This window comes from Podarcis filfolensis (genome assembly GCF_964270895.1).
Source record: "Podarcis filfolensis genome assembly, chromosome: 11".
Taxonomy (NCBI): Eukaryota; Metazoa; Chordata; class Lepidosauria; order Squamata; family Lacertidae; genus Podarcis; species Podarcis filfolensis.
Window position 1 is genome coordinate 21,801,101 of NC_139613.1, and position 27,073 is coordinate 21,828,173.

General features: G+C 39.3%; 1 protein-coding gene across 6 annotated transcripts in view; it reads right to left on the reverse strand.

Moving 5' to 3' along the window:
* Positions 1 to 396: 396 nt before the first annotated feature.
* Positions 397 to 27,073, reverse strand: part of ARL15 (ARF like GTPase 15) — a 184,608-nt gene continuing 157,931 nt past the window's right edge. For 5 of the 6 annotated variants that reach the window (XM_083576325.1, XM_083576327.1, XM_083576323.1 and 2 more), the window contains one exon: positions 397 to 2,321. In XM_083576325.1, coding sequence (XP_083432451.1) covers positions 2,169 to 2,321 — 153 coding nt within the window. In that variant the 3' untranslated portion in view covers positions 397 to 2,168. The remainder of the gene's footprint in view (positions 2,322 to 27,073) is intronic. The other variant, XM_083576328.1, reaches the window with a different exon arrangement.

The following is a 27,073-nucleotide window of genomic DNA, read 5'->3' on the forward strand; positions in this document are numbered from 1 at the left end:
TTATTTGCACATTTTAAAATGCACACATAAGCCTCAACTGTGTCAAAAATAACATATCAGGAACCACCTGGGTCAATGCAAGGAACCATAGCCCACCTCACATGCTGCTAATTTCTTTCAAGTAAATTAGGCAGCTATTGATCGGAGATAAATCATAACACTTTTTAAAAAATATTTGAAGCTCCAGTGTCTATAAAAGGTGCATTTCAGGTTTGAAATGGGTACAATATGATGGCAAAATGAATACATACCTTTAGTTGTCAGAATTTCTGGCCCTCCGATCACTCTCAGCTCTCTTTCTCCACTTTGCTCCAAATCCTATTTAGCAGTCACCCGACTACTAAATAATGTACCATGTGGCATTCTTCACAAGCAACTCACAGCTTATGACAGATGTTACCCAAAAAAATCCAATGGTGTTTATTAAAAAATAAAAAAGTAGGTTCACAGATCAAAGTGCATTATATATTGAGAAATTGTTTGACACCCTTCACTTTTCAATAGTATCTTAGAGTAAATTATACAAAAATTACAAGTGGAAGATATTCTGCATTTAACTTTGGAAATTAAAACAAAACAAAGCTAAAAATACAGAAAGATGCCCAAATGCTACAAAACCACCAATGCTGCAATATTTTACCAAGATCTATTCCACTCCGTACTTGGTAGAAGAATATAATATTCAACATTCAAACACAACTTATGAAAAGCTATCCACTGCTGTATTATGCAGGAGTGGTTGGTGGGGTGGATAGCCTCTTGACAGCGGTGCCACTGCCACTTACTGATGATGATGATAATAATTTTATTATTTATACCCTGCCCATCTGGCTGGGTTGTCCCGGCCACTCTGGGTGGCTTTCAACACATATGAACACACCTACTGGGATGGAATGTGGGTGAGGCATGATGGCAGTGAGGACACAGTGATGCAGGCCCACTGGCAGACCCAATCTGGTGCTTCCACTGTGCACCTGCACTGTTCCAAACTGGCTGATGCCTTGTCCTTCCCCCACCCTGGTACGCACAAGCAATGCCACTGCCGAGAGCCCAGTTTCATAGTGCTGCACCACTGACTGCTACAACCAAGGCAGTATTGAGCTCTGAAGCAGTCTGTGGGCTTCAAGACTAGGTAAACCTGGAGAGAGAAAGGTATACATTCCTGGAACTAAATGGAGTGCTGCCACATATAACAAAAACAACAACAAGAACATACTATGCTCTGGGTGAAAAGCTTTCTACCAACATTCAGTCTGGTACAGCTTGGATCCCCTGAAAATAGGGGTATTTAAGAAACACAGACTTTTGAGTATAGTTCCAAGACACTGACTTTTAAAAATAAAAATAAAAATTCCATGGCCTCTAGGACTTCTAGCATAATACTAGTTATATAGAATACATCCAGTGATTATTTAAACCTGCTTATTGTTCATGCTCCGTTATCTGTACTAGAAGTTAGCCCCGATTTCACCACAATTTTACACAATCATCAGCTTAACTGACATCTACAATTTACAAAGGCTATTTTGTGAGCACTTGAGATGCTTCCAAATTGATGGATAACAAAATACTGATATGCCTATTGTCATTGCCTCACCTTCTGCTAAATCAATGGTTCGTCTCTAAAAAGAATTAAAACTGTAAATGTTAAAAGGTAGGTGTTTGCATTCAATAAGGCTTCTGACTAGTCCTTGCATTAAAAATGTGTTCCTTGGCTTCAGAATCTACTGTGGTTCTCAGCAACTACAATTTCCAAATAGCTTGTGTGCTCACCCCACATAATTACACAAGTAATGGCCAGAGACCTGCAAAACATATTTTCTTTTCAGGAACATCACTAGATCTTTTAGTATCCAGTTACAGATTCTTTTAAATTTTGTATATGCAGCAAAATTCTGCATTAAGGTTCTTCTAACAACAATGCATAAAAATAGCATATAGTACACAGAATTGTTGGTAAACTAAAGGTTCTCTCCATTTCAGCATAGACAACATTACTGAAAAGAATCACAAACCTGATTCACAGAACTTATAAACAGGCTTTCCAGGCTAAATGCAAAAATATATTTATTGCAAGCTCTAACACAGTCTTCTGTATACCAAACCATAATTCAGCTGAAGGTGAGACAAACAGGAACAATGCTGTCTGAGAACCATCTGAGTTTTCTTCACATTCTTGAAGGCTCAAGGTCTCTGTCTTCTAGTAAATTTATCAGCAGGCCAAAGCTGTCTTTTACTGCTTCCATATCATCCAAGGAGCAAGGCTTAAGTATCCAGCGTTTTCCTCGTGCAAGTGGTTCAAGTTCCAAATACTTTTTGATCTATTTTGTAAAAAAGCAATACAAAAAAATCAGTTGTTGTATATACTTTTTGGCTTACTTTTCTTTTCAAGACAGAAGGTGTTGGAAGAATCTTGAACGCTCGTTTTTAGAATTACTTTACAGCTGTTCTTGAAATAGGTTATATGCAGTGACATGCTGGTGTTTTTTGTTGGGGGTGAATGATCTTGCTGGAAAACACCATTCTAACAATACATTCAGAAGCACAGGAAGATCTTTCAAAGAATTAGATTTAATTTATGATACAGGCCACCCCTGATTATGAAGCACGTTATTTCATCTTCAGAATTAGAACTTAACTTCTAACCTGCAGTACTGTTGTTGCAAAATGCAAAATACTTATCAACAAGAAAAATATATTTTGCAAAAATATATTGAACAAGAGAAAATATATTTATCATGGTAACTTGCAGTGCACCCATTTCCTTGACAACATCATTGGAGGTGTTGATCCTATGTAATCAGAAGTTTCATGTGGATGACCGTCATAGTATCATAAGTAAAAGCTGAATAAGACCCTTTAATTATTCCTCTGGACTTGCAACTTTTAAGCCCCCGGCCCACCTTTTAATTTTACACAAAATAGCAGCTGAAGATAAAATGAATGGATGTAGTGACAACATCTGTATTTGTAACTCTATAATGAATAAAAAGAGTTCATTGTATTTCTAACAAGTTTGCATGTGAATGAGCAAAGTATCTTATGAATGACTTATGAATGACATGTGGCTCAGTCAGTAGAGCATGAGACTCTTAATCTCAGGGCCATGGGTTGAAGCCCCACTTGGGCAAAAGATTCCTACATTGCAGGGTGTTGGACTAGATGACCCTTGTGGTCCCTTCCAACTCTACAATATTCTATGATTCTATTATTCTCAGACCAATAGTCAACATATCAGTGGATTTCATTAGCCTTACTTGTAATAGCAGATGCCAAAAATCTTTTTTGCATCTTGTTCAAAACAATAGGAACCCATTTCATTATTTCAAGCTCTTTGGATAGTGATTAAGACCATTTAGGAGAATAATGCCTTGGCAGGCATTTCTCAAATATTTGTACAAGGCACTGAGTGTATGCGAGGGGGGAAGGACTAAAATCTAAATATATATATAGTACTATATTTTAGGATTGCCATATTTCAAAAAGTAAAAATCAGGACTCACCCAAAGTAGTAGTAGTAGTATTAGTAGTAGTTGTTCCTTTTACAAAAATGCCAAAAAACCATGAAATTTCGATTGACTTGCCTAAAATCCAGGAAATACCCCCTGGATGTCAATTCTGCATTTGAAATCCCTGTAATGTCTGGAAAAATCCAGACCCATGGCAGACCTATGTATCTATAAAAATCTAACATACCTAAAAGTAATATATAACCAAGATACAATCTATATGCAATATTTATTTACTTGTAAAGTGATTTAAAATGGAGAAGATTAACTTTGTTAGCTAAAGTATGAATTTAATTCTTCCTTTAAAGACATACTTCAGATGAAATCTTTGACATTACCATTTAGAAAGGCAGGAGAAAGACTTTTATTTAAATTTAGATTTTTTATGATAAACATAATTTGAACACTAATGAAACAAATGGCAACAACAACATTCATCTAAACCACTTCCTTGGGTTATTAAGGAATAATAATTTAGAAGCAGCTTGAAAAAATGCAATGTTAGAAGAGACACACAAGAATATGCTCCCTTTCTCCTATCTATACACTTATGATATCTTACCAAATTATCCCTTCTACGTCAGTTTTATTGTGGCTAAATTAGCAACAACAGTTAGACAATGGGATTTGGATAGCTCTCTCTCTCGCTCTCAAAAAAAATAATAATCCTATCATAGTTAAGGCAAAGTATAATAGTATATCATTAAAAATGTAACCCACTTAGGTAATAAATTCCATAATGCTGTTCATACATACACTACTAAGAAGCTGAATTGAACTATAATTATAGGAATGCATGCTATGATTTTGGCTAGCTGAAAATGAAGGTTTTGCATGGATGATAGTACATTAACCGCATATTCTGAAGCAAAACGAATGACCACTGTGGCTTGTTTCAGCAAACGCAATCTGACAGCTATATTCAGAGAGGAAGCAAAAGCTGTACAAAGCATAACAAACCACGGATCTAGCACAGCCACTTGATAACAAAGCCAGCTGGTGCTAAGCTGACAAAAATGGCTCAGTAACCTGAGATTTTCACAAACCTCTAATGTAAAGAATGCTTAGCACACGCACACACACACACCCCCCCCTCCTGGAAGAGCAGCGTTCTTTGCCTCACTAATTATACAGGGGCCTGTATTTACCAAGGTAGTAAAACTACCTGATGGAATTAAGAATTTTCAAACACATTATTTGAAAATACTAAATATTAATTTGTTTGTTCTTTTACAGAGAGCAATGACTAAAAGAAAACCTTTTAGACAATCACCATTCATCCTCATTACTCAGTAACATAAATAATCAACCAGAGCCCAAATTTTTGCTTTTATTAATCTGACAACAGTACCCATGTTGACAGCCTAACTCATGGTATTTGTTACAACAAGAGGAAATTAATAATTTCATGACATTCTTTGATGTTCCAAACTCTAGTAATATTACCCCCTGCTCTTGTGAACATTTTTTTTTACCCTGTACACACACACGAGAGAGAGAGAGAGAGAGAGAGAGAGAGAGAGAGAGAGAGAGAAAGAGAGAGAGAGATTCTTTTTGGCCACAGCGATAAAGAGAATTGGTAGTACATATAAGTCTCCAATAAAGCAGTTAAAAGATTCTCCAACTTCACTCTACATTGGAGGTATAGTCATGGGAAAAAGAAAGCGCACTTTCTTTGAATTCTGTGGTTTTACATATCAGGGCATAATAGCAATCATTTGTTCCTTAGCAGGTCTTAAAATTAGGTAAATACAACCATAGATGATTGACACATGACATATTACACCATGATATAATTTATTTAACAGAAATAAAGATGGAGAAATAATGTGTGAAAAACTAAGTACACCCTTTCTGCTGCCATAGGAATTAAGAGACTAAGTAGCAGACAGGGACTGCTAATCACATGCCCTTGCTTAATTGATCATCAGCAAGTGTGCCCACCTCTATAAAAGCCAAAGTTTTAGCAGTTTGCTGGACTGGAGCGTTCAGGTGTGTTTTAACACAATGCCAAGGAGGAAAGATGGCACAATGCTCTTAGAGAACCAAGTGCTGCTGCCCATGAAACAGGAAAAGGTTCTAAGGCTATCTCCAACCAATGTAAAGTCCATCATTCTACAGTGAGAAAGATTATTCAAAAGTGGAAAATATTCAAGACAGTTGCCAATCTTCTAAGGAGTGGACATCCCAGCAAATTCACAACAAGGAAAGTCAGACCGTGCAATGCTCAGAGAAATTGCAAAAACCCCAAGTTACATCTCAGGCTCTACAGGCCTCAGCGTGTTAAATGTTAAAGTTCATGACAGTACAATTAGAAAAAGCCTGAACAAGTATGGTTTGTTTGGAATGGTTTCCAGGAGAAAGTCTCATCTCTCTAAAAAGAACATGGCAGCATGGCTTTGGTTTGCAAAGTTGCATCTGAACAAACCATAAGACTTCTGGAACAATGTCCTCTGGACAGATGAGACCAAAGTGGAGATGTTTGGCCATAATGCACAGCACCAGGTTTAGCAAAAACCAAACACAGTGTAAGAGCACACGCACCTCATATCAACTGCCAAGCACAGTGATGGAGGGGTGATTATCCGAAGTTGTTTTGCAGCCACAGGACCTACCACATATAACTATGTCCCCATTAGTCAGCATAACTGAATATTCTAAATAAAAACCCCAAGTGAATGGCTCACTTCCTCCTTTCAGTACTGAATGATAAAGACTTCTGAGAGGAAAAGTCATTTTTTGCAAGTAATAAAAGGAAATCATTAGAGATGGCAAATCATCTTAGAAAGGTGTGGTAACAACAATCTGGTCAAGCGGTGCCAGCAGAGGCGGATTTAGAGGAGTGCGACCAGTTTGCTGTACTGGTCACGGAGCCAAGAGGGGGGCACCGCAACAATGACTTAGAATGGAAGGCAAGAGGTGGGGAGGGTGCGCCCAATGTTGGTATTGCACAGGGTGCTGCTGAAATGTGAGAGCCCAAAGTCTGCCACTGGTGTCAGTGCTTTAGATACAGCTACTGTTATCAGCATGCAAGATCAATGGAAGCTGATTCCTGGTGTGTGTGTGTGTGTGTGTGTGTGTGTGTGTGTGTGTGTAAAACAGCTCTCATTTTAACTACATGTACACTACCACCCCTGTTTTACTAACTCTGCCAGCGTTGATAAAATTGCCCTGCTCTATTTACTAGACGCCATTTTAAAATGTTACCTAATAGATAATGACAAATAGCACATACATTTGAAAAATTTGCTCCCAACTGGATTGTAATTGTTTATTCCATTGTCTTGATCCAGAGCATACCACATTTACTGCATGGAGGGGACAAACTGTGTACTTGGCAATTATTCTTCAATTGCAGTGAATGGAGATACCCACAAATGTGGGATAACTCTGGATACTGGAATTCCTTTACCCAAAGCAATCTTACTATGTGCAGTACATTTTTTAAAGCCACAAAACCACACATATACACAACGAGTTGGATCCAAAGAAGAATGAGTGGAACTCTTCTCAAGCAATGGGGGATATAGCCCCTGAACCTGCTCAAACACTCCTGGGGATCAAGGAACCCTCTGATATGGGATGAGGGATGAGACACAGGGATCAGGAGGAGGAAATCAGAAGAATTTGGCAGGGATCCCTTGCGGAAGTTCCTTTCTGTTTGCGCAAGGCGTTTTTGGATCCAAGCCAATACCTGCATTACAAAGCCAAATACACATATAGAGTAAGAGATGATGACAAATTTACTTAAAAAGTACAGAGATCATAATTAGATATATTGTGAGATATCTCACACCTAGTGAAAAGCCTGAAGGGTGACAGCATTTAATTAGCTTATTTGTGTCCCAAAGTTAAGCCTCTACTCTTGCATCCTATTTGTATTATATAAAAAAATATGAGTGGCACTAAGAATGGCACCTGGTATACAACAAAACTGGATAATATTCTGTTCACTGAAATAAGTTAATGAGTCTAAGTCCCAAACTCGAATATCAGAGACAACCAATTACCCTGTCTGAAACACAGGCTTGTAAAACTATCAGGTACTTGTAAAATGGTCTGCTACACACGAGTAATATGTTGTTTAAATGGCTTGTTTGACTAGATGCATTCACCATGAAATTGATTCTTTTAAAAGACTATTTTTAAACTAGATACAAGTTAACTGCATGGGCTGAAAATGAGAAAAAAACCTGGCATTATAAAGGGAGGGCTTCAAGTACGGGTCCAATTTTATGAGGTCGAGGGTTAGTTGAATGAGAAACTCATCAACTATAGCCATGTCCCATGCAGGAACCAAGGAGGCTGCATACCAGTAGATTATGCTGCAATTTCCACGTCAAGGGCTGTAAGGCCTAGTGTTACTTCACCACACAGCTTCCCTCTAAAACATCACAAATACATACAATATAATGTATTTGAAAAAATAAGATAAGGAACTGGGAGGAAAACGCCCGCCCCCCCAAATCTTTTAAATGTAGGAGCAGCTTGTAAATACTATTATATTGAATATGACACAGTTTATGTGATTTCTGTGCACAGCTGAAAGTTTGCAGCTTAAATCCTGGCCACAGTCAAGCACCAAAAGCGAGATATGGTGCTAAAATCATGGACAACAGTGCTTCTGAGTACAACAAGGGACCTCAAAGTGTTATAATATGGTAGCACTTTATCTCTAAACATCTCTTTAAAAAATAAGACAAAAAGGAACAAAATGACCTGTGTGAGTGTGACTATGAAACAGAACTTAATCACCATTAGTTAAGTCGCATATACATAATTTATCAGCTATCCATGATACCTATACAACAAATTACCAAGCAAATATAGAGAAGAATAAGTCTGGCTGAAGCAGAACCACCATGGAATTTGTGAGGGTAAGTCTTGTCTCTTTAGCTCTTTAAGGGTATTTGACAGTGCCTACAAACATATAGATAGAGGTGATCCAGTCAACACTGTCTGCTTAGAATTTCAAAAAGTTTTTGATAAAGCATCTCACCAAACTTAAGCTTAAAAGTCATGGAATAAGAGGAGAGATCTTCTTCTGGATCAGTAACTGTGTTTCTATGTTTTTATACTGTAAACTGCCCTGTGATCCTTGGAAGAAGGGTGGCATATAAATTTAATAAAATTAATAACAACAACTATAACAACTGTGAGAACAGGATGTGGGACTAGACGGATCTTCAGCTCCATCCATCAGGGCTCTTCTTACGTTCCTTTTCTAAGCATCACTAAATTAGAACTGATGTGCTAGCTGGGCTGGAGGGAGATTACATCTTCCCTATGAGAGATTGTGGTTTTAGGGTTGAGAGAATATGGTATTTCCATAACCCAAAAGAGAGATGATTCCCACTTCCTTCAAGAGAGAGCTCTAGGATCCTTCACAACAAACGAGTCACACAGTGCATTTAACATTCTTGTAAAGATGATTGCCTGGGGGAAAAACCTATCCGCTAGTTCCTGATGTAGGATTTATGAACTAAGGTTTGTTTGTAAGAAATCCCTTATATGCCATTAGTAGCAGGACTGACCCTCTGGAAGTGATGCCGCAAAACTGTCACTCATTCAGAGCACATTCACTGTTAAGTTCATATAGCTCCAAAATGAGCAATTTGCATCCTTAGAAAGTCAACTGAACTAAAATTATTGTTTTCATTATTCTATTTGTACTCCAAAATAAGACATTTTCCCCTGGAAATGCAAGATGCCAAGTTGAAAAGAGGGTAATGGGAGTATCAGTGAAGAATAAATAAATATGTGCTACAAAAATGTTTATACGCTAGCACTGGGAGATAATGTAACAGCAAACTGTTCTGCCAACTGGAAAAGTTCAAGCTTTGGAGTAGATTCAAATTTCAAACCCCGAAAGGCTAGTCTGTGTTGTGCCACCGGATGATTAGCACCCACCAAAGAGTGCCAGCCACACTGTTTTGTTTTTAAAATAAGACCAGCTGCAGACAGATTCATGGAATGAATCTCTCTTCATCTTGTCTTTCACACCACAGGCAATGTGCCACATTGGAATCTGAAAGAGGAAACAGGCATAAGTGTCAGGAGAACAACAAGAAATGAAGCTTCAGATTACACAGAGGTAATAAAAATGCCTTGTTTCAGAGTGTGCCTAGTCCACCACAGTGAAGATAGAAAATTCAAATCAAATTAGCAAATGCAGCTGCAGAGTGATTCCCCAATGCCAGTATATGCCTAGAGTATGGTTCTTATGATTTCAGACTCAGAGGAGATGAAGGAGAATGAGGAGGCCATAGCATCATAGTTTATAATGAACTGTGATTTATATGGTCAGGATTCAAAGTATGTGTTTGTCTTAGTGGCTTTGGTTTTATCATGCAACAATGGAAGGTGGTGGTACTGTTGCATGAGAAATTCATGCCCCAAACTCTGTTCAGTGTGCACAACTATTTACTTTTTTTTTTTATCCCGACTGGTAAGTACATTTATATTCTTTTAAAAAGTGTATGAGGATTGATCAAGGTACTGTACAGGTAATACAGAAGAGCAAATTGCCTGGGCTTACACTAAGGGGGGGAGAGAGATTTGTTCAAAAATTATACAGGTTAGGAACTGCGGAAACCTGTTGCCTTAAAGCAACAGTGAATCACACAAACACACACAAAAAACAGCACATACAAAGTTGCAGAAAGTCACAATTACGGTTTTAGAGATACACAACAAGGAGTTTGAATCATACAGTTGTTAGGATCATAGTACATGAAGGAGCTCCATGTTGCATTCTGGTGCTATATGGTGTTGTGTTGCTATGTGGCGCCTTGGCTCTGGAATTTTCTCTCCAGGGAAACCTGCCTGGTGCTGAGTGATTTTTTTAATTTTTATTTTCTTGTTTGGCACCAGATGAAGACCTTTTCATTTGCCCAGGCTTTAAGGATTGCTGACTTGCTACTTTAATTTCCAATGTTATTTTTAAAAGTTCTGCTGTTATAAACTTATTGTTTTAATTATTTATTGTATTTTTAAAAACTGCCTGGTAAACCACACCAAACATCTCTTCAGTTGTACCAAATGTCATAATAACCCTGTTACATTTATTTATACAAAGCAGCACCCAGCAAAACAAATTGTGGTAGTAATTAGTATTTCCACACTTCCAGGGCCCCAAAGGTTTGTCTGTCTGTGAATGTGTACTCTATTAGTAAGTTAATTTTCACATAGCTTTAGGCTCTATCAGAAAACTTTGCCTGTGCTTTCCCATGGTTTGGCGCTACCAAAAAAGATGCCCAGAATTTGGTTTGGCTGCAAATTCTCTGACTATTGGGACGCCAAGTCTATCTAGGACAGACATCTATAAGCCTTCTTGAGCATATCAACACTGGCAACACTTAATTTAAAAATACCTTTAGCTACTGAAGGCTGATTCACACAAGTGAATGTTCACCATTTAGTGATCGTAGTGTAAAATGGTGTTTTCTAGTGCAAAAGCACCATGAGAGATCTATGGGTGGGGATTTACCTAATGAGTCGTGTCAGCGGAAGCCTGTGCATGGGTGACTGGACAAAGAATTATAGAGTTAGGAGGGACCACAAGGGTCATTTAGTTCAGCCCCCTGCAGTGCAGGAACCTTTTGCCCAACGTGAGGCTTGAACCTACAGCCCTGAGGCTAAGAGTCTCATGTTTTACTGACTGAGCTATCCAGGTAAGCCACTTCAAATGGCTTGGAGGACCTGATCCAGCCAGTGGGCCACCCCTGATCTAAAGGATAGATAATAAAAAAGCAAATAACCTGATCCTTGAGGAGCCCTGATAGACAAAAGAAAGGAAAGGGAGAATGTATTCTTGATGGCAGAAAGCCTGGTAACTGTGGTAGAAATACTGTATGAGAAGAAAAACTTCAGGAAGTGCTAAAACTAGAGCAAGAAAGAAGAAAATAATGAACAACTGTGTCAAAAGGACTGAACAAGAACCATATGCTTCTTAGAGAGTTAAAGACAATTAAAGTAAAAGAGTAACCATTTTGGAAAAGATTAGTGAATATCTTGTCTGTTGGTTGCAGTGACAGAGAGGCGGTTTCTGCTCCAGAGCTGCAGCCGATTGGTAGAACACGTCTTCCAAAGTGAGGATGGGGAGGAGAATGTGTACATCCTAGTTGAGAGACAGAGCTGGTTTGATTGATGTTTCTTCTGCTTATTTGCAGATGTTCCCAATATGTTTTCAGTGAAATTGCATTTTATTATTATTATTTTTGCTGTTTTACTACGATTTTGCTATGCTTTGATTGTTTGATTGGAGGCATTTGGGTCAAAAAGTAGTATATAAATTAGTCATAACACAGCAGTATGTTTTTTGTATATTGTAGTATGTTTACATGAGAGGCTACACAGATTTCCTAAGGTGGAAGTTTGAAATACATGAAGCATCCTGTCTGGTTTTGAAGGCTGGAATAAAACAAAAACAAAATATAACAAGAAAAGAGTGGGCTGTGAGGAGTGCCCAGATCAGAAATGATGTAGCCAAGCTGGAAGGACTAAACAAATGTACAGTATATGATTGCCAAAAATTGCAAAAGATGTGCAGTACAGAATATGAATTTGAGGGAGAGGCAAGGAACCAGAAACTGTTCAACAGTTAGGACAATTAATACTTGCGTATGTTTTGAACACACACAGCAAGAATTGCAATTCCCATATCAGAGTCATTTTCAAAGAGGTTCAAAAATATTTCTCAGTTCATCCTAGCCAAGATGAATAATGGGAGGTTTATTTTACATGGATCATCTGCCATCCTATCTGCAGCTTGTGTCAATGCAAGGCAGACAAGCAACTCGGCAAAATTAATGCACCCTAAAAACCCAGACTGTCTGTAACATTTGATTCTATTGGAGACTGCAAAGTCTCCATTACATCCTGGAAGTATTAGCTTCATAATATTATCATTTTGCCGTGACAATTAACTTCACTAACATAGTAGCTATGAGGCTGCCAAGTCATTCCTGGAAGAACTGCTGGGGACGAAACACAAATATACATATGCTAACAGAACAGAGATGTATCATTAATTTCTGCCAAAAAGTGCCATGATTCAATGAGTTTTAAATATTAACACCATACATGCTGAAGAGACAGTCTGCTAAAATGTTAAATTATTTTTCCTACTGTAATTGTGTTAGTTGGTCTCCCCTCTGCTACTTTATCACTATACATGAGATGGCACAGTGCCCTCTTGCTGAGCTATCAACTTCATTTTTCTGAATTCTATATCTTCATTGAATTATTTGCAGAATTATTTTTGATGCAGATAACATCAAAGCAAAGCAGATTTGAATAAACTTGGCATCTGCATTTTTGAAGTAATATGGTCAATACTGATGTTGCCCTATCTATTTTAGTAGTACAGCTGGTGAACACTTGTTGAGGGATTGAACAAAGTCATTTTAATATATGTTAGTATTGGGATGCATCTAGATTAAGTTGTTGTAAGGTTAAACAGAGGTGAAGCGGATTAAATTACAAAGGCGGAATACGATGGAAGATTCAGTGTCTGAAGCCAAGGAAAATCTGTGCAATAGAGCCAGGTGAACTCAAGAGCCATTTGAAGAATACAGTAACCCATTTCAAGTGTAAATTTTTTGAGTGATATCCTTGAATAAGGGAGCACAGCAAGTTAGTTCACTAGCTGTGACTTCTTGTTTACAGGAAGAGGAGGTGCAGTTCACTACTCAAATACTGAATTCCTCATGTGAGCAGCTATTGGTATAACTGAGTACTGTCTGAATGAGCACAGTAGAAACATCACATTTTTCTTTTGATAACCATATGGAGAGCAAGGCACTTGCATGTTTACAGAAAGTTGGATCGTGAATATATGGACAATACCGATAGTAGAGGCCACTTCACATGTTATGTAGTCTGACTTTGCATGGTGGGACGTTCTTTTCCTCTGTGGAGCAGGACATGAGGAAAGTCTGACTGGTAACTATAACAAGTTGCCTATCAAGTACCAGGCTCTTGCTTCTGACTATTCGTTTGTTTCTTATAAGTGCTCTTCACTGGCCTTATTTGGGAATTTTGCCTCATGTGACTACAACCATGCAAGGCAGGTGAGTGGGTCCACTTGTCCATCCTGCATAAGCCCCTGCACCCCACAGCCAAAGAGATGCTGGTTGTGTTTATCAGCTGCAAGCCTATGTTCAGGAGGCTGCTTCACTGTAGATGTGCCTAGCCCCATTCCCTTGCCTCATGCAATTATAATTGTGTGAGGCTGAATGTTTCTTCATTTGGAAAGGAAGACTAGCTTATATAGGAGAAAGTTGGTAGGCCAGGTGATTAGGGCTGTTTGTATTATTTATCTTAAATATATATATATGCCCCCATTCTACAAATTGCACTCAAGGCAGTTTAAGATACTATAAGACACATTATAAAACACTAACACAACAAATTACAATATTGTTAATACCAGCCATATGAAATCATGTCAGAAGGAAGAGCAGAGCCATAAAATGTAATATATTACCAGAGTTGGAAGGAAAACAAAAAGAATTTAAGCCACTGACTGTGCCCAGCTAAATTACATCAAACAAATTGCAAGATGTCAGGAAGATCTCCTTGGGGAAAAAGCTGTACAGTCCATGAGCAACCATGGAAAAGGTCCCACCTGCCCCCGCCAATATCTGCAGATGGGAGCACAAGGAGGGCTTTCTATGAAGGTCTCAGTTGTGGTGGAGGTTCCAAGGGAAGCAAGTGAATCTTGTGATTCTGAACTTTGGAAAGTTGTCAGGAGTGCACAGACAGTATAAGCAGTCAAGAAAGTGCTCCAAGGCATACATAGGATCCAGGTTCCCATCACAAAGTATTTACACCCTCGGTTTAAATAGTGGAGGAGAAAAGGAAAAGGGGGTCCAGTTGACAAAGATAATGGCAAAGGTAACAAGTGACAACTGGTTATGTAAATGACACAAATCCACATTCATTCTGTTTATATGTTTGATGTCACTGTGGGCTTGCCGATCAGAAGGTCAGAGGTTTGAATCCCCGCGACGGGGTGAGCTCCCATTGTTCGGTCCCAGCTCCTGCCCACCTAGCAGTTCAAAAGCACGCCAGTACAAGTAGATAAATAGGTACCGCTCCAGCGGGAAGGTAAATGGCGTTTCCGTGCGCTGCTCTGGTTTGCCAGCAGTGGCTTAGTCATGCTGGCCACATGACCCGGAAGCTGTACGCCGGCTCCCTCGGCCAATAAAGCGAGATGAGCACTGCAACCCCAGAGTCGGTCACGACTGGACCTAATGGTCAGGGGTCCCTTTACCTTTACAACACATACAGTAAATGCATCTCAATAGCTATATTTAAATAGGCTCTATGATGCCTCTCCCAAATCACATAATGGATACTGCAAGCCTGTCCCCACAATATCAGTTTAATTCCACCCACTTTCAGCCACTCAAACAAAAATGTTCCCTAAGCTTCAGGCTTTTTTGTAGAAGGACCTGCACATAAAAGAGCTAAGAAAGGTGCATACTTACTGAATAATAAGGACTGAAAAGTAAGCTGCAGTGAGGTGGTGGGAAGTCACGGGTGGAAAAAGATTTGTATGGGTAGATGTACTGTATAATGTATTAATTTAAGAATTTATGTTGTAAATAACTCAAGAATATATGTATATCTACAATCTATACTCAATAAAAATTAAACATGAAAAAGAAATAAGGACTGAAAAGTAATGAGCCAGGTTTGTGCCTTTGCTTCACATTTACAACTGTCTGAAAAATCAAAGTGTAGACTATTAATAGCCTGAACAGATGTTCAAAAGATAGCTGGGGCTTCTGTTTGGCACCAAATCAATGTGATAAGATACTAAAACCTATTAACAATGAACAAATTAAAGAATAATGTGGAACAATAAACCATCTAGAAAGAAAATGAGAGAGATCATAACATTTGATCAGAAAGTTAATATATTTTTATTACTGCCTGGCAGCAGACTAGTAATAGACAAATTAAAATGTGTGCAGCAAACTGGAAGTTCAGCTACATGATAGTGAAGATGACTCCAGACAGCCCAATATTTATAGCAAATGAAAATGAATTTGACTAGACTTGGCATCAAGATATTTTCCTTTATGTCTTACATTTATACCTGTGCTTGGAAATCCTAGAAGAATCGAAAGGCTACTCAAAACCATATAATTATGGGTGAGAATAAGTCACAACAAGGAGTTTTCACTGTATGTGAATATTTCAAACTGTCATGACAAATCCATGACTAGATGATAGGCCTTTATGAAACAAATCATTTCACTACTCAAATATACAACACAATGGCAGCTAGTTTTATAAAGGCAATTTATAAATGCACACGTTAATAAATGCCAAAGGTCATGAAGCATTTGGAGTCCTTTTAGGAGGGCAGGTAAGCTAAAGTTTAGCTTATCATGTTATCTGAACCTAGGATAGTAGCTAAGGTCCCTTCTTTCTTTACCATGATCTGTAGCCAAGAAGAAACAATTTGCTCAAGCATGATCCTAGTCTGGGTGACAAGCTAAGCCAAGTGTTAGCTTAGCTGCTGCCCTGCACTGAGCTAGAAGGTCTAGGGAGGAGAAAAGCAGCTGTAATTTCCTCCTTGGGAGCCAGCGTGTTTGTGCCAGCCATGGTTTGGCTTAACGTTATGTGTGAGTGTAGTCAGTACCCGATATCAGGGTACATTAATCTAACCAACTGAAAACAGAACGTATGTAAAATAATGTAAAACAATATGCTCAATACGCTTAAGTACAAATTCTAGAACAGTTTCACATCAAGAAGAATATTCTTGGATACTAGAAATATCCTAATCCATTCAGAAGGAAACCCTTTTAATTTCCATCTATTTCAAAGGAAGTTAAAGTACATCTGTGGATCAATTACACTGAAATACTAAGAGCACCTCATGTTGGCTAGATCATGCCAGTTGTGTTTTGTATACATATTCCAATATTGCTGTTGAACATTATGCAAGAGATGGACAGACAAGCAACAACAGTTCCTATAACCCATATATATGTATTTTCCACTTCCTCTCTTAGTTACAATTCTGATATTTCAAAAAAATGCATTGGGAATTATCAATTAATATATGTCCATAACAATGTTTGAAGCTGCATTTTATAACACATAAACACATTAAAGGGAGCCAGGCTCTTATCATACGCCAATTGCAGAAATAGACTAAAGCATGTGGTACAAGCCCACAAAATGGTTTATGTTATATTGCTCTTTGTGTTTTAAAGCCCAATATATGTCTGAAATTTTTAAAACATCAGAGTAAAGCAACGTAACTAAATACATGAGGTCAATGACTGTGATTCAACTCTTCCACTGATCTTAACTGAAGACTTAAGAAAAGGAGCCAAGGAAAGTAATGGGGAAATTGTATTTGTCTGACCTTGTGACAGATCTGTTAAAGCTATGAGCAACTTGACAGGTAACATCTGGGTTTACCGACTATGGGAATTTGGAAAGTTGCCATGCCCTTAACTCTCCTATTATAAACCAATCTTCTGGTGGCTGCTTAAAAAAAAAAAAAAAACCTAAAAGAAGTTCCAGGAGGTCGAAACATAACTATTCTTATGGGGGGAAAACCACCATTCACAGTCTTCCTGGATGCTTTTGCTTTCAGCGGGTGGGTTTAAATGGCAGTGTGCAACATGCTGGAGCTGTTCAGCTGTCTAAAATGGAAAGGAACTGAGTAATGCACTGCTTCAGTTGCATATATCATTTCCCTGTTCCCTTTGTTTACAATACTGCTTCTAGTTTAGCACTCTCAGAAGCAACGTGAAGGGGCTAATGCCACAGTCTGAAGTGGCAGGAAAGCCAAAGCAGACTCTATGAAAAATGAACCATTCATCTCTTTGCATTAAAACAGATCCTTCTCTGTTGGTAACCTCTTCATCTCCCTACCCACAAACAGAAACTTTTAACACCTTTAAATTGCATGCCTGGGAATTAGTCTACCAAACTGATTTGAGATCTTAACTTGGAGTTGTTTCCAATTCTGGTCCTACTCAAACTAGACTTACTGAAACGAATGAACCTAAATTAGTCAGGTCTACAATAGGCTTACTCTGAGCAGGGCTAATACTGGATACCATCTTTTGTAATCAGTATTATTACCTATAGGAGCTGATTTATTTTAGTAATTAGCTAATTTTTCTTTCAGTGGTAATTTACATAAGGGTGGCCAGCCAACATAGTAAGTAATCACCACGGCTTGTCCTGATACTATTTTCTTCTTAGAATGAGCCCTCTATCCCCCAATGATGCCAGGACCAAATGAATGCTTTCCCAGACACAGAGACAATGTGTTTTTTTCAACTGCATCTCTATTAATTCCTCCAAGGTGACTTGATAGAACACCATAAAATTTTATAACAAAAACCTTGAGATTCATGTTCCAATTCTCTGAAGAAATAAACCAAAATGGATAGCATTCAGGTTTTGGAAATTTGTTTACAGACTACTGTCCATGCCACAACAAGCATAAGCCTCATTAAAAGTACTACCACATGTAGACATCTATAAAATTTATTTCAGCATATAAACAGCATACACAGTTGTATTTAAATTAAGATATCCTAGATTTGGGATAGGTTTTTTTAAAAAAATTAAAAAATCCTCCAACTTAATGCCTGGTGGAATTATTATAGCTGAAATGGGCATTATCATGTTTTACACATACCCACTAAACCAAAGAGGCTTACTGAAAGTTACCAGCCACAGCCAAAGCCAAATTTCAAACACCACTGTGGTCCCTCACACAGCTAATGAAATTGGGACACTATTGCTCCAAAGAGCTGCTTGATGTCCACTATATGTGGGAAATGCACATAGAGATAAGCATTTTCTTTTATTAAATATAAAATCATAAAGCAAACAATGTGTGAGTGTTACCTTGTTCCCCAATTATCCACTTTCTCTTAGGCAGATGAAGTTTATTTCACTGTAGACAGTGTTGGAAAGTTTCCAGAAATGGAATTCACTCAGATAGAAGAGGCACTTGCTTTGGCTGTTGGAGTCAGAGAGTTTAGCCATGCAAGACTAGCACTTGTCTGTATTTGACTTGACGCTGAATTCTGATATTTTTTTGCAGTGACAATGCAAGAAGAGACAGATAGCAAGGAGACAGCAGAAGAGGAGGAGAAGGTGTGAGGAATGTGGAAATATGGAGCTTTTTGCTTTTTCTTAGGGCAAATGGACAGATATACCCTGTTCAAGCTGCCCAAGACCAGATGCCAGATACCCAAAGGTGGGATTACATCAGAACCTGACATCTCCAATGGCTTAATGCCCTATTACTTAAGAGGACCACATAGGTAGAAGTGAGTTGCCAAACTAATGGACAGAACACATATATGCGTTAGTTCTACAAGTTTACAAGGATAGTTAGATTTAAGGGGAAGGGAGAGACAATGCATAGTTCCTATGACCTACCTGATTAGGGATACCAGTTCTGCAAGCAAGGCATCTTGGGCAGAAATAAGCTAAAAATGAAGCTATCTGTAGCAACTTTCTTTGTTATAGGTAAAGTGTGCAAATAAAAGACAATACATGCTAAAAATGAAGCAAAAGTATCTTAAAACTCTACACAGTGTCAGCTAGTACATCAATCAATGCTATGTCTAGAAGACTCTTTTTGTTGTTTAAGTCCAAAGGTCATACCAAATCTAGCAAACTATTTGATATTGTATCACAGAATCAACGTAAAAGTGACAACATAATCTCAACCAACATTAACACACAGGATGGCAACAAACCGTTCTTTCCCCATTTAAGCACATAAAGAGCAGCGTGCATAACAACTTTAACACTAGACTGTTCAAAATGGTTCAGAGCCTAATTAACAGACTGCCACTAGCTATTCCTGGCTGCCTATCAGCAAAACTATGTCAAATGGCTCACTTCTGTATTATCGTGCCCAATTAGAAACATGCAATGCGTTTTCTTTTTTCTCCTGAAGATTTATTCACAGAGAGAATGCCCCTTCCTGCAACTGCACCTCCAGAAGTCAAAAGGAACCGACCACAGAAGAGCTGGCCCAACTGTAGGATGTTCAGGTCCTACCTGAAGGCTTGCCACAGGCGTCTGGTTGGCCACTATGAGATTAGGATGTTGGATTATGTGGACCATTGGCCTGACCCAGCAGAGTCTTCTCATGTTCTTATTTCAATGTTTGGTCTCCAGTATATTTGCAAGTGAAAATACCTTCCGCTATGTGTAGCCAATAACCTGACATAGCACGGGGCAGCTTCCAAAATGAGTATGTCTGTGTATGCTACAATTCATTATTGTAAGAAATAGAATTACTTTACAAAATAGTATACAGGTGTATTTGGATCCTTAAACCATGATGAACACTCTCCCAATGAAGACTCTGTAGAAAGGGGTTCAGTTACTGTTTCTCATCCACTAACCAATTTGGATGACTATTACTTCTGTGAAATTCTAGCTCCAACAGCTATAACAGAATATGAATGAAATTTACCAGGTTTTGTTCTCTGTGCACTACTGGCCTCAAAAAAAAAAAAAGTATAAACTCACAAGGTAATGGTGTTATCAATGCCCTCCCCCCCCCCATCTAAATCTTTTCTGCTGAGGAAGAGAAATATGGATACACCAAGTGGCACTCTCTCTCTCTATATATATATATATTTAAGGATGTGCAAGGGTGAAGGGGAAAGTTTAAACACCCTCTCCTCCAGTACAACAGTTCCAATCAGAATTAGGGGGACCCACAGCTGCTTTTAAGTTGGGGGGGGCGGGAAAGGAAAAAAATGTTTGGAAATCCAATCACAGATCCCGTAAGTCACATCCAGCTTGTCCCCAGGACAAGCAAACAGCAGTAGCTGTTGTGGTACAGTGAGGCTAGTTATGCCAGAATTACTTAATTAAATGACTGAGCGGGCCAGCACCCTTCTCTGACTTTCTATTCTGTGGTCTTCACCCATTTTTACATCCCTGCCACTCTCTGGTGGATGCCAACGCTCTAGGCTCAGCACCACATGCTTCTTTATGATTTACTTAAAAGATTGTTGCCCTGCTTCAGGTAGCTTGCCACATAGTTAAAACTTCACTATCTTCTTAATTAAACAATTAAAATCCCAACAAACAAAGGCAGCCATAAAATCATTTCAAAACACAGCATATGACTGAAAGAAAACCCAAGCAGGTATCAGAACAGGCTTCAGGACAGATTTAATTCCCTGAAGGCCAACTTAAAACAAGTAGACTTCCCTTGGCTGATTGAGCAGCATCAACAAGAAGCAGCTAGGGCTGTGCTGCTAGCGTACACTACAACTATATGGAAGCAATGATTATCGGCAGGGTGGAGGGGAGAAGGGACAGATCTGAGCTGCTTAACCAGACTTGGTGAGCTTGGTGTGTTTCATGGGTGGCCTACTCAAGAACAGATAGCTACATCATAGGTAAAGTCTGCCTGCAAAGAAGACAAATCTTTTCTTGTAGCTGGTCCAAGATTATGTAACCACAGGGATAAAGAAATCTCATAAACTTCATTCTAAGTGAAAGGAACCATCTCTCTTACTGATATGCCCCTAAGAGCAAGCAGCTGTTCTCCACCTCCACAAGAGGAAAAAAACATGCACGGGGTGGAAGGGTGGGGAAATCACCTTCTCATGAGGAGGGAAAAGTATGTGTGGGAAATCACCCTTTGCTACATACAAAATCTCCTTCAAGGGGCAGGGAGATGTGAACTAACCACACCTGAACGCCTCCATAGTACTAGTACAGTAACACTTTGCATAGAAAAATCTGTACACAGAGGAATGTGTACAATCTCACAACGTTACAGCAATAGCAGGATGAATCAAATGGAGCTTTTAGCCCAATAAGTACAACTCAATTTTGTAACTGACCTCTAACTGAAGAAATGCAATACTTGTTTCTGGTGTTATACTAGAATCTGAAATGTCTCTACATACTGAAGAAATGAATTATTTTCGATCCTCCCACTCTTACCCGGGAGCAATGTCTGCTTGTCACTTAGATACCTGCTCATAAAGAATATAAGTAGTAACAAGTTGATTTAAACAATTTATTGCCAAGAGTAGAAGCAGAACATTGTATTTGTCTGCCAAGCTGATTAACCACCATAAACAAGCCTATGCCCTTTAGGTTTAACATGACCACACCTCATAGCTATGTTACAAAAGAAAATACATCTTTCAAACTCACTTTACATAAAGAATGTATTTCTACTTACTGGCCTAGATATTTAAAGTACTTAGTGTAATGTGATTATATTGTTTCCCATTCGCAGGATCTGCAAGTTTGTTAGCAGCAAGCCTATAATACATTATCACCCTACCCCATAATTGTGACTGGTCTTGAAAAACTCTGTATGCATGCACATGTTTTCTAGGGAAAGTTATGTATGCTTGGATAGTTACTAATGGCAGATCTGGATATCAAGATGCCCAATTCTTACTGAATGAAAAACAAGGTCAGATTTCTTACATGATAGTAGAACTGTTGTGTTTTATCCACAGAAAACACTGAAGCCAATCATCTTTGTTTACTGCAGTTTAGTTTATTAATTGTGAAAGTTCGGGAGGGCTGGCACTCAGGAGTAGTATGATATAAAAGCCAAAGTTTGAATCCAGCCATGTAAATTTGTCTATACTGGTCTTCCTTATACTTCACAGTAAACCATAGTTAATGGTTTGCACTTCGAGGCCCCCAGGATCCCACCCCCCTTGAAATAACTTCACACTGACACTGATTTTAGTTTAAATTTTGGGCAGATTTTGGCCACAACTTTATTTAATACAACCATGTGATCGGTATTGGCTCCAAACTATAACTGACTCCACCTTTCTGATTGGTAGTCTAAAAGGGTAGACCACACGAGGGAGCAACATCGATGAAGACCAACCGAAGCTCACCCCGGGGTTCCTGTGGTCCTGGCATGGCCCTCAAGCAGACTTCAGACAAGATCCAGGACCCCCAGATTCCTTTACCAGAAAACCCTGTTCCTGGAGGGGCAGGTGATGGCTGCACCTCCCCTTCCCCACATTTCAATGAGCCAATGTCTAACCGCCACCTTACAAGCTGTGACAATTGCTGAGGGGGTAGGCGAAAACCAAGTGGCTACAGCCAATCTGCCAAATGGAAAAATTCCTACCCAGCCCCTGTTCCAAAACAGGCGACCCAAACCAAAGCAAGGCCAAAGCAACACTGCCTAACACAAGGGAGGGGGGGCGGGTGTTCGGCAGCGAGAAGCAAGTGCCCCCAATTACGTCGCGCTGCTGTTCTTAACAGCCCCTGGGATCACGCCACCCCCAGGCGATTGGCCCAGACAGCCTGGCGTGATCCCAGGGCTATGGCTAGGGCTTGGGTTACACCCCTCCAACTAAATTAACCCTTGGTGTGCCCTGAGTGCCTGTGCGCAACCAGGACCCTCAATTAGGAGGATCCTATTTGCAATGAGTATGCACAGGAGGTTGGATGGTCACCTGTCATGGATGCTTTAGCTGAGATTTCTGCATTGCAGGGAGTTGTGCTAGATGACCCTTGGGGTCTCTTCAAACTCTACAATTCTATGATTCTATGAAACCATGATCTCTAAGCTTAGCATTATGTCTGAAATGAGGATCATGGCTTGTTTTGCTTACTACTACTACTACTACTAACTACTAATACTACTACTACTACATTTATGAGTCACTTCCCATGAGGCCACCTAAAGCAATTTACAATGACATATATAAAAGTTACATCTTTAAAAACAATTGCATATATAAAAACAATTAGAAAAAGCAACTATAAATATAACAATTTAAATCAACAGCAGCACATGCATTAAACCAAATCCCAAACAGATACCATCTGGGATAAAGATTTTACAGGACTATCTACTGTATTGTGAAATCAGATTTCCTAGCCAACACATGACTGAGAATGAGAACTCTTGGTGTGGCTATATTCAAATGAGATAAGGTACTGACTTGCACTGGCCTACACCACTTTGGAAAGAGGGCTAGAGACAAATGTGACAAATAAAACAAATACAAATCAGGGATGTAGCCAAGAAGGAACTAAAAGCAGTAGTTGGAAAACAAAATGCTCGATCGATTCTTGACTTAGAGATTCCCTACATCCCTAAAAAGGTAAAGGTACCCCTGCCCGTACGGGCCAGTCTTGCCAGACTCTAGGGTTGTGCGCTCATCTCACTCTATAGGCCGGGAGCCAGCGCTGTCCGCAGACACTTCCGGGTCATGTGGCCAGCGTGACAAGCTACATCTGGCGAGCCAGCACAGCACACGGAACGCCATTTACCTTCCCGCTAGTAAGCAGTCCCTATTTATCTACTTGCACCCGGGGGTGCTTTCGAACTGCTAGGTTGGCAGGCGCTGGACCGAACGACAGGAGCGCACCCCGCCGCGGGGATTCGAACCGCCGACCAAGCGATCGGCAAGTCCTAGGCGCTGAGGTTTTACCCACAGCGTCACCCTGTTCCCTACATCCCTATGTATTACTATAATCTCTACAATCAGGAAGACTGTAATATTTAGCATATATATAGTGCCTTTGAGTGTTCAAAGTACTTCATTTACATATTTTGTCATTCTTTCAACAACCCTGTAAGGTAGTTCAGCATTATTATGACCATATTGCAGGAGGAGGGGTCGAGAGAATGTGTTGCTTGCTTGCTTAGTAGCAAGCAACTACTGTAGTGAGTTCATGGTAAATTCAATAGCTGAACCAAGGACTTCCTGTTTTCTAGCCCAATCTCTTAGCCACTATGCTATATTAGATGCAATATGGTATCACCCATATTTGCCCTTAAAGGTGGATAACTGATTACTATCGTCTAGAGTCCCAGGGCTATGTAGATTACAAACATCAGATGCAATATGCAGTCACATGATTCCCAAAACAACCACTGTGCAGCTATGCTGTTGGCATTTATGCAACTTAACATCAGTTATACCTCTTATTTTAATATAATTCAGGCGCACTGCATTCCCACTGTTCAATGAAGCTTATTCCCAAGTGTATGTGTATGTATATATATGTACCTGAAGAAAGTCTCATTTAATTTCATATGACTTACTTCTGGGGAGACAATGGCTAGGATAGTGCGGCACATTACTTGAAAAATTGAGCTTGTCAAACAATTGTTCATTAAAGATATACAACATAAAATGTTACCTCATTCAAAACTACAACTCAGCTTCCCGGATTAGCTGAAACAGCACATGAATAGTAAACAGCTTCAGTTTACATGTGCAAATTAAATGTTCCCCATCACAGCTGTGAAACCTCATTCTTCAAATGGTGCTTCCAATGTTGACAGAAAATGGTAGTACAAATGATTAAAACATTCTGAAAAGTCATGAGCCGGAATAGAATCCAACTGTCAAAGTATAAGCAATGTCCTGACTTCATTACAATGGGCCAAACTGCAGAGCTACCTGCCTCTCCCCCCCCCCCCCATTCCTGCACAAGAATGTACACTGTCATTTTCAAAATATACTTTAAGGATTTTGCATTTATTTTGTTAAAAGCCTTCATGTGAAAGAGCTAGTATTGACTTCCTTTTCTTACTATTGCATTTTATTAGATTTCTTTCTCCAAATGGCTGCCAGTCAGTTTAAATTTGTTTAGCACATTAAAAATTTTTAAAAATCAGATGCCTTCACCTGATTCATGAGTAGGTATGTTTACAATATATACGGAATAGACAGAACTAACTGCAAACTAATTAATCAAAGCTAATACAAACATATTAATAAAAAGCAGGGGAGACAGCAACCTTTAAGATATAGCACAAAACAGAGAAACTTTATAAAAAAAGAAGCAGATCTATTCAGAACTAATTGATCAGGGATTCAAAATATGCATAGCACTTTAAGATGGTGGTAACAGCACAACATAGTAAAATATTTAGCATTTACAGAGTGCTTTCTGAGTGTCCAATGCACTTCACATGCATTATCTCAGTAATCCTTACAAACAACTTGTAAGATATGTCAGTCTTATGATCTCCATCCTGCAGATGGGAGAGAGAGAGAGAAATGCCTAAGGCGGAGAGATGACGAGTTCCCCAAGGCCACTGATTAGTTCATGCCAGATATACGATTTGAACTAGAGAATTAGTAGCTCACTCCTAGCTCACGTTCAATCAAATTATTTGCACAAAATAGTGTTCCAATGTACACGGATGCCATTTCCACAGTGCCTAATGAGCTAAGCACTATTTTCTCTACCCGTGCTTCAAACAAACACAGAACTAGTGCTAAACATGCTGCTGGTGTTTGGGGCTCCAAAGAGTGATGGTGTGTCTGGCAGGAAAAAAAGGGGGGCTCAGAACAGGAAAGACAGGCTAGAAAAGCAATCAGAAGTGCTAGGTGCATGTGCAGTAGCAGCGGCAGCAACAACTATATCTCCCTCTTTGCATGAAGTGATGGGCACAGTAAGTGGTGAGATTACTAAGTGCCTCTGCCACAGGGAGGGGAGAGGTCCCCTCCCGTCTTTAGGAGATTAGTTGCATATGCTGTTTTGAATTAATCTGTTCCCAGTGTGTGTGTGCTCTTTTGGGTCAAAAAGTGGCATATTAATAAACCAATGAATGGAAGAATGAACACAAGGCTGAAGTTTGAACTTGCCCTTTGGTAGAACAACTCAGCTTCATCTGCTATCTGAAATAGCTTACTTGATGGAATATAAGATAACTCTACTCCACCAACCACTGACATGCCCGTGTTCAGTAAAGACAGCTCCTGAGGGGGGAATAGTACGGTTTCAGCTGTCAATACAATGATTATGTAACTCATGGGACAAATATCCCTACCCTAATCCCTTTGAAGGGGTTTAACTTAAAGAAAGGAAGTCTTCCCCCTTCCACTGCCTTTCCCAATCTGTAGGCGGAAGGTGCGGAGAGAATGTATTTCCAGGAAAGTAGGTAACTATAGTTCTCACTATTCAAAATGATTAAATAATAGAGATTGGAACATTGCCTAAAGCAGTTTTCTGGTAAGGGCAATTAGACATGAAAATATCAACATACATGCATCCTGAACTTACAAGCGTTTTTTTCCATGCAATACCAGGCGTTCTCTGCCACTCTCATGTGGCAAGGGGGGAAAAGACACATGCCTATAAAAATAGCAGAGGAAGGTTGAAAAAGAAATCAAGATTCTTTGAAATACATTTGTTTTCCGTTTATGGGGCAGATATAGCCCGAACATAGCACAAAGTTAGCAAAAGAAGAGTTAATATCTCAGCAATCTCAAACAAGTCTTTCATGCTGGCAAATCTGGAGTAGTAATAATACATAATGTACTCAACAAGGGAGCCAGATCTCCAGGCAAAGATTTGAACACCTGTACGGAAAGACAGGGGGAAAACCGTTTACCCTACATTAAAGAGGAAATTCCCTGTGCAGGAGGGGCAAGGCAGCTGCAAACCATTTCTATCTATGCCCTGAAATGCACAGTCCTTTTATGCCCCCTGTCCCATAGCAGGCTCAGGTGTCTTACTTTGGAAAATAACTGGAGATTGTGACTTGATAAATACCATGGCCATAATAAAACCGC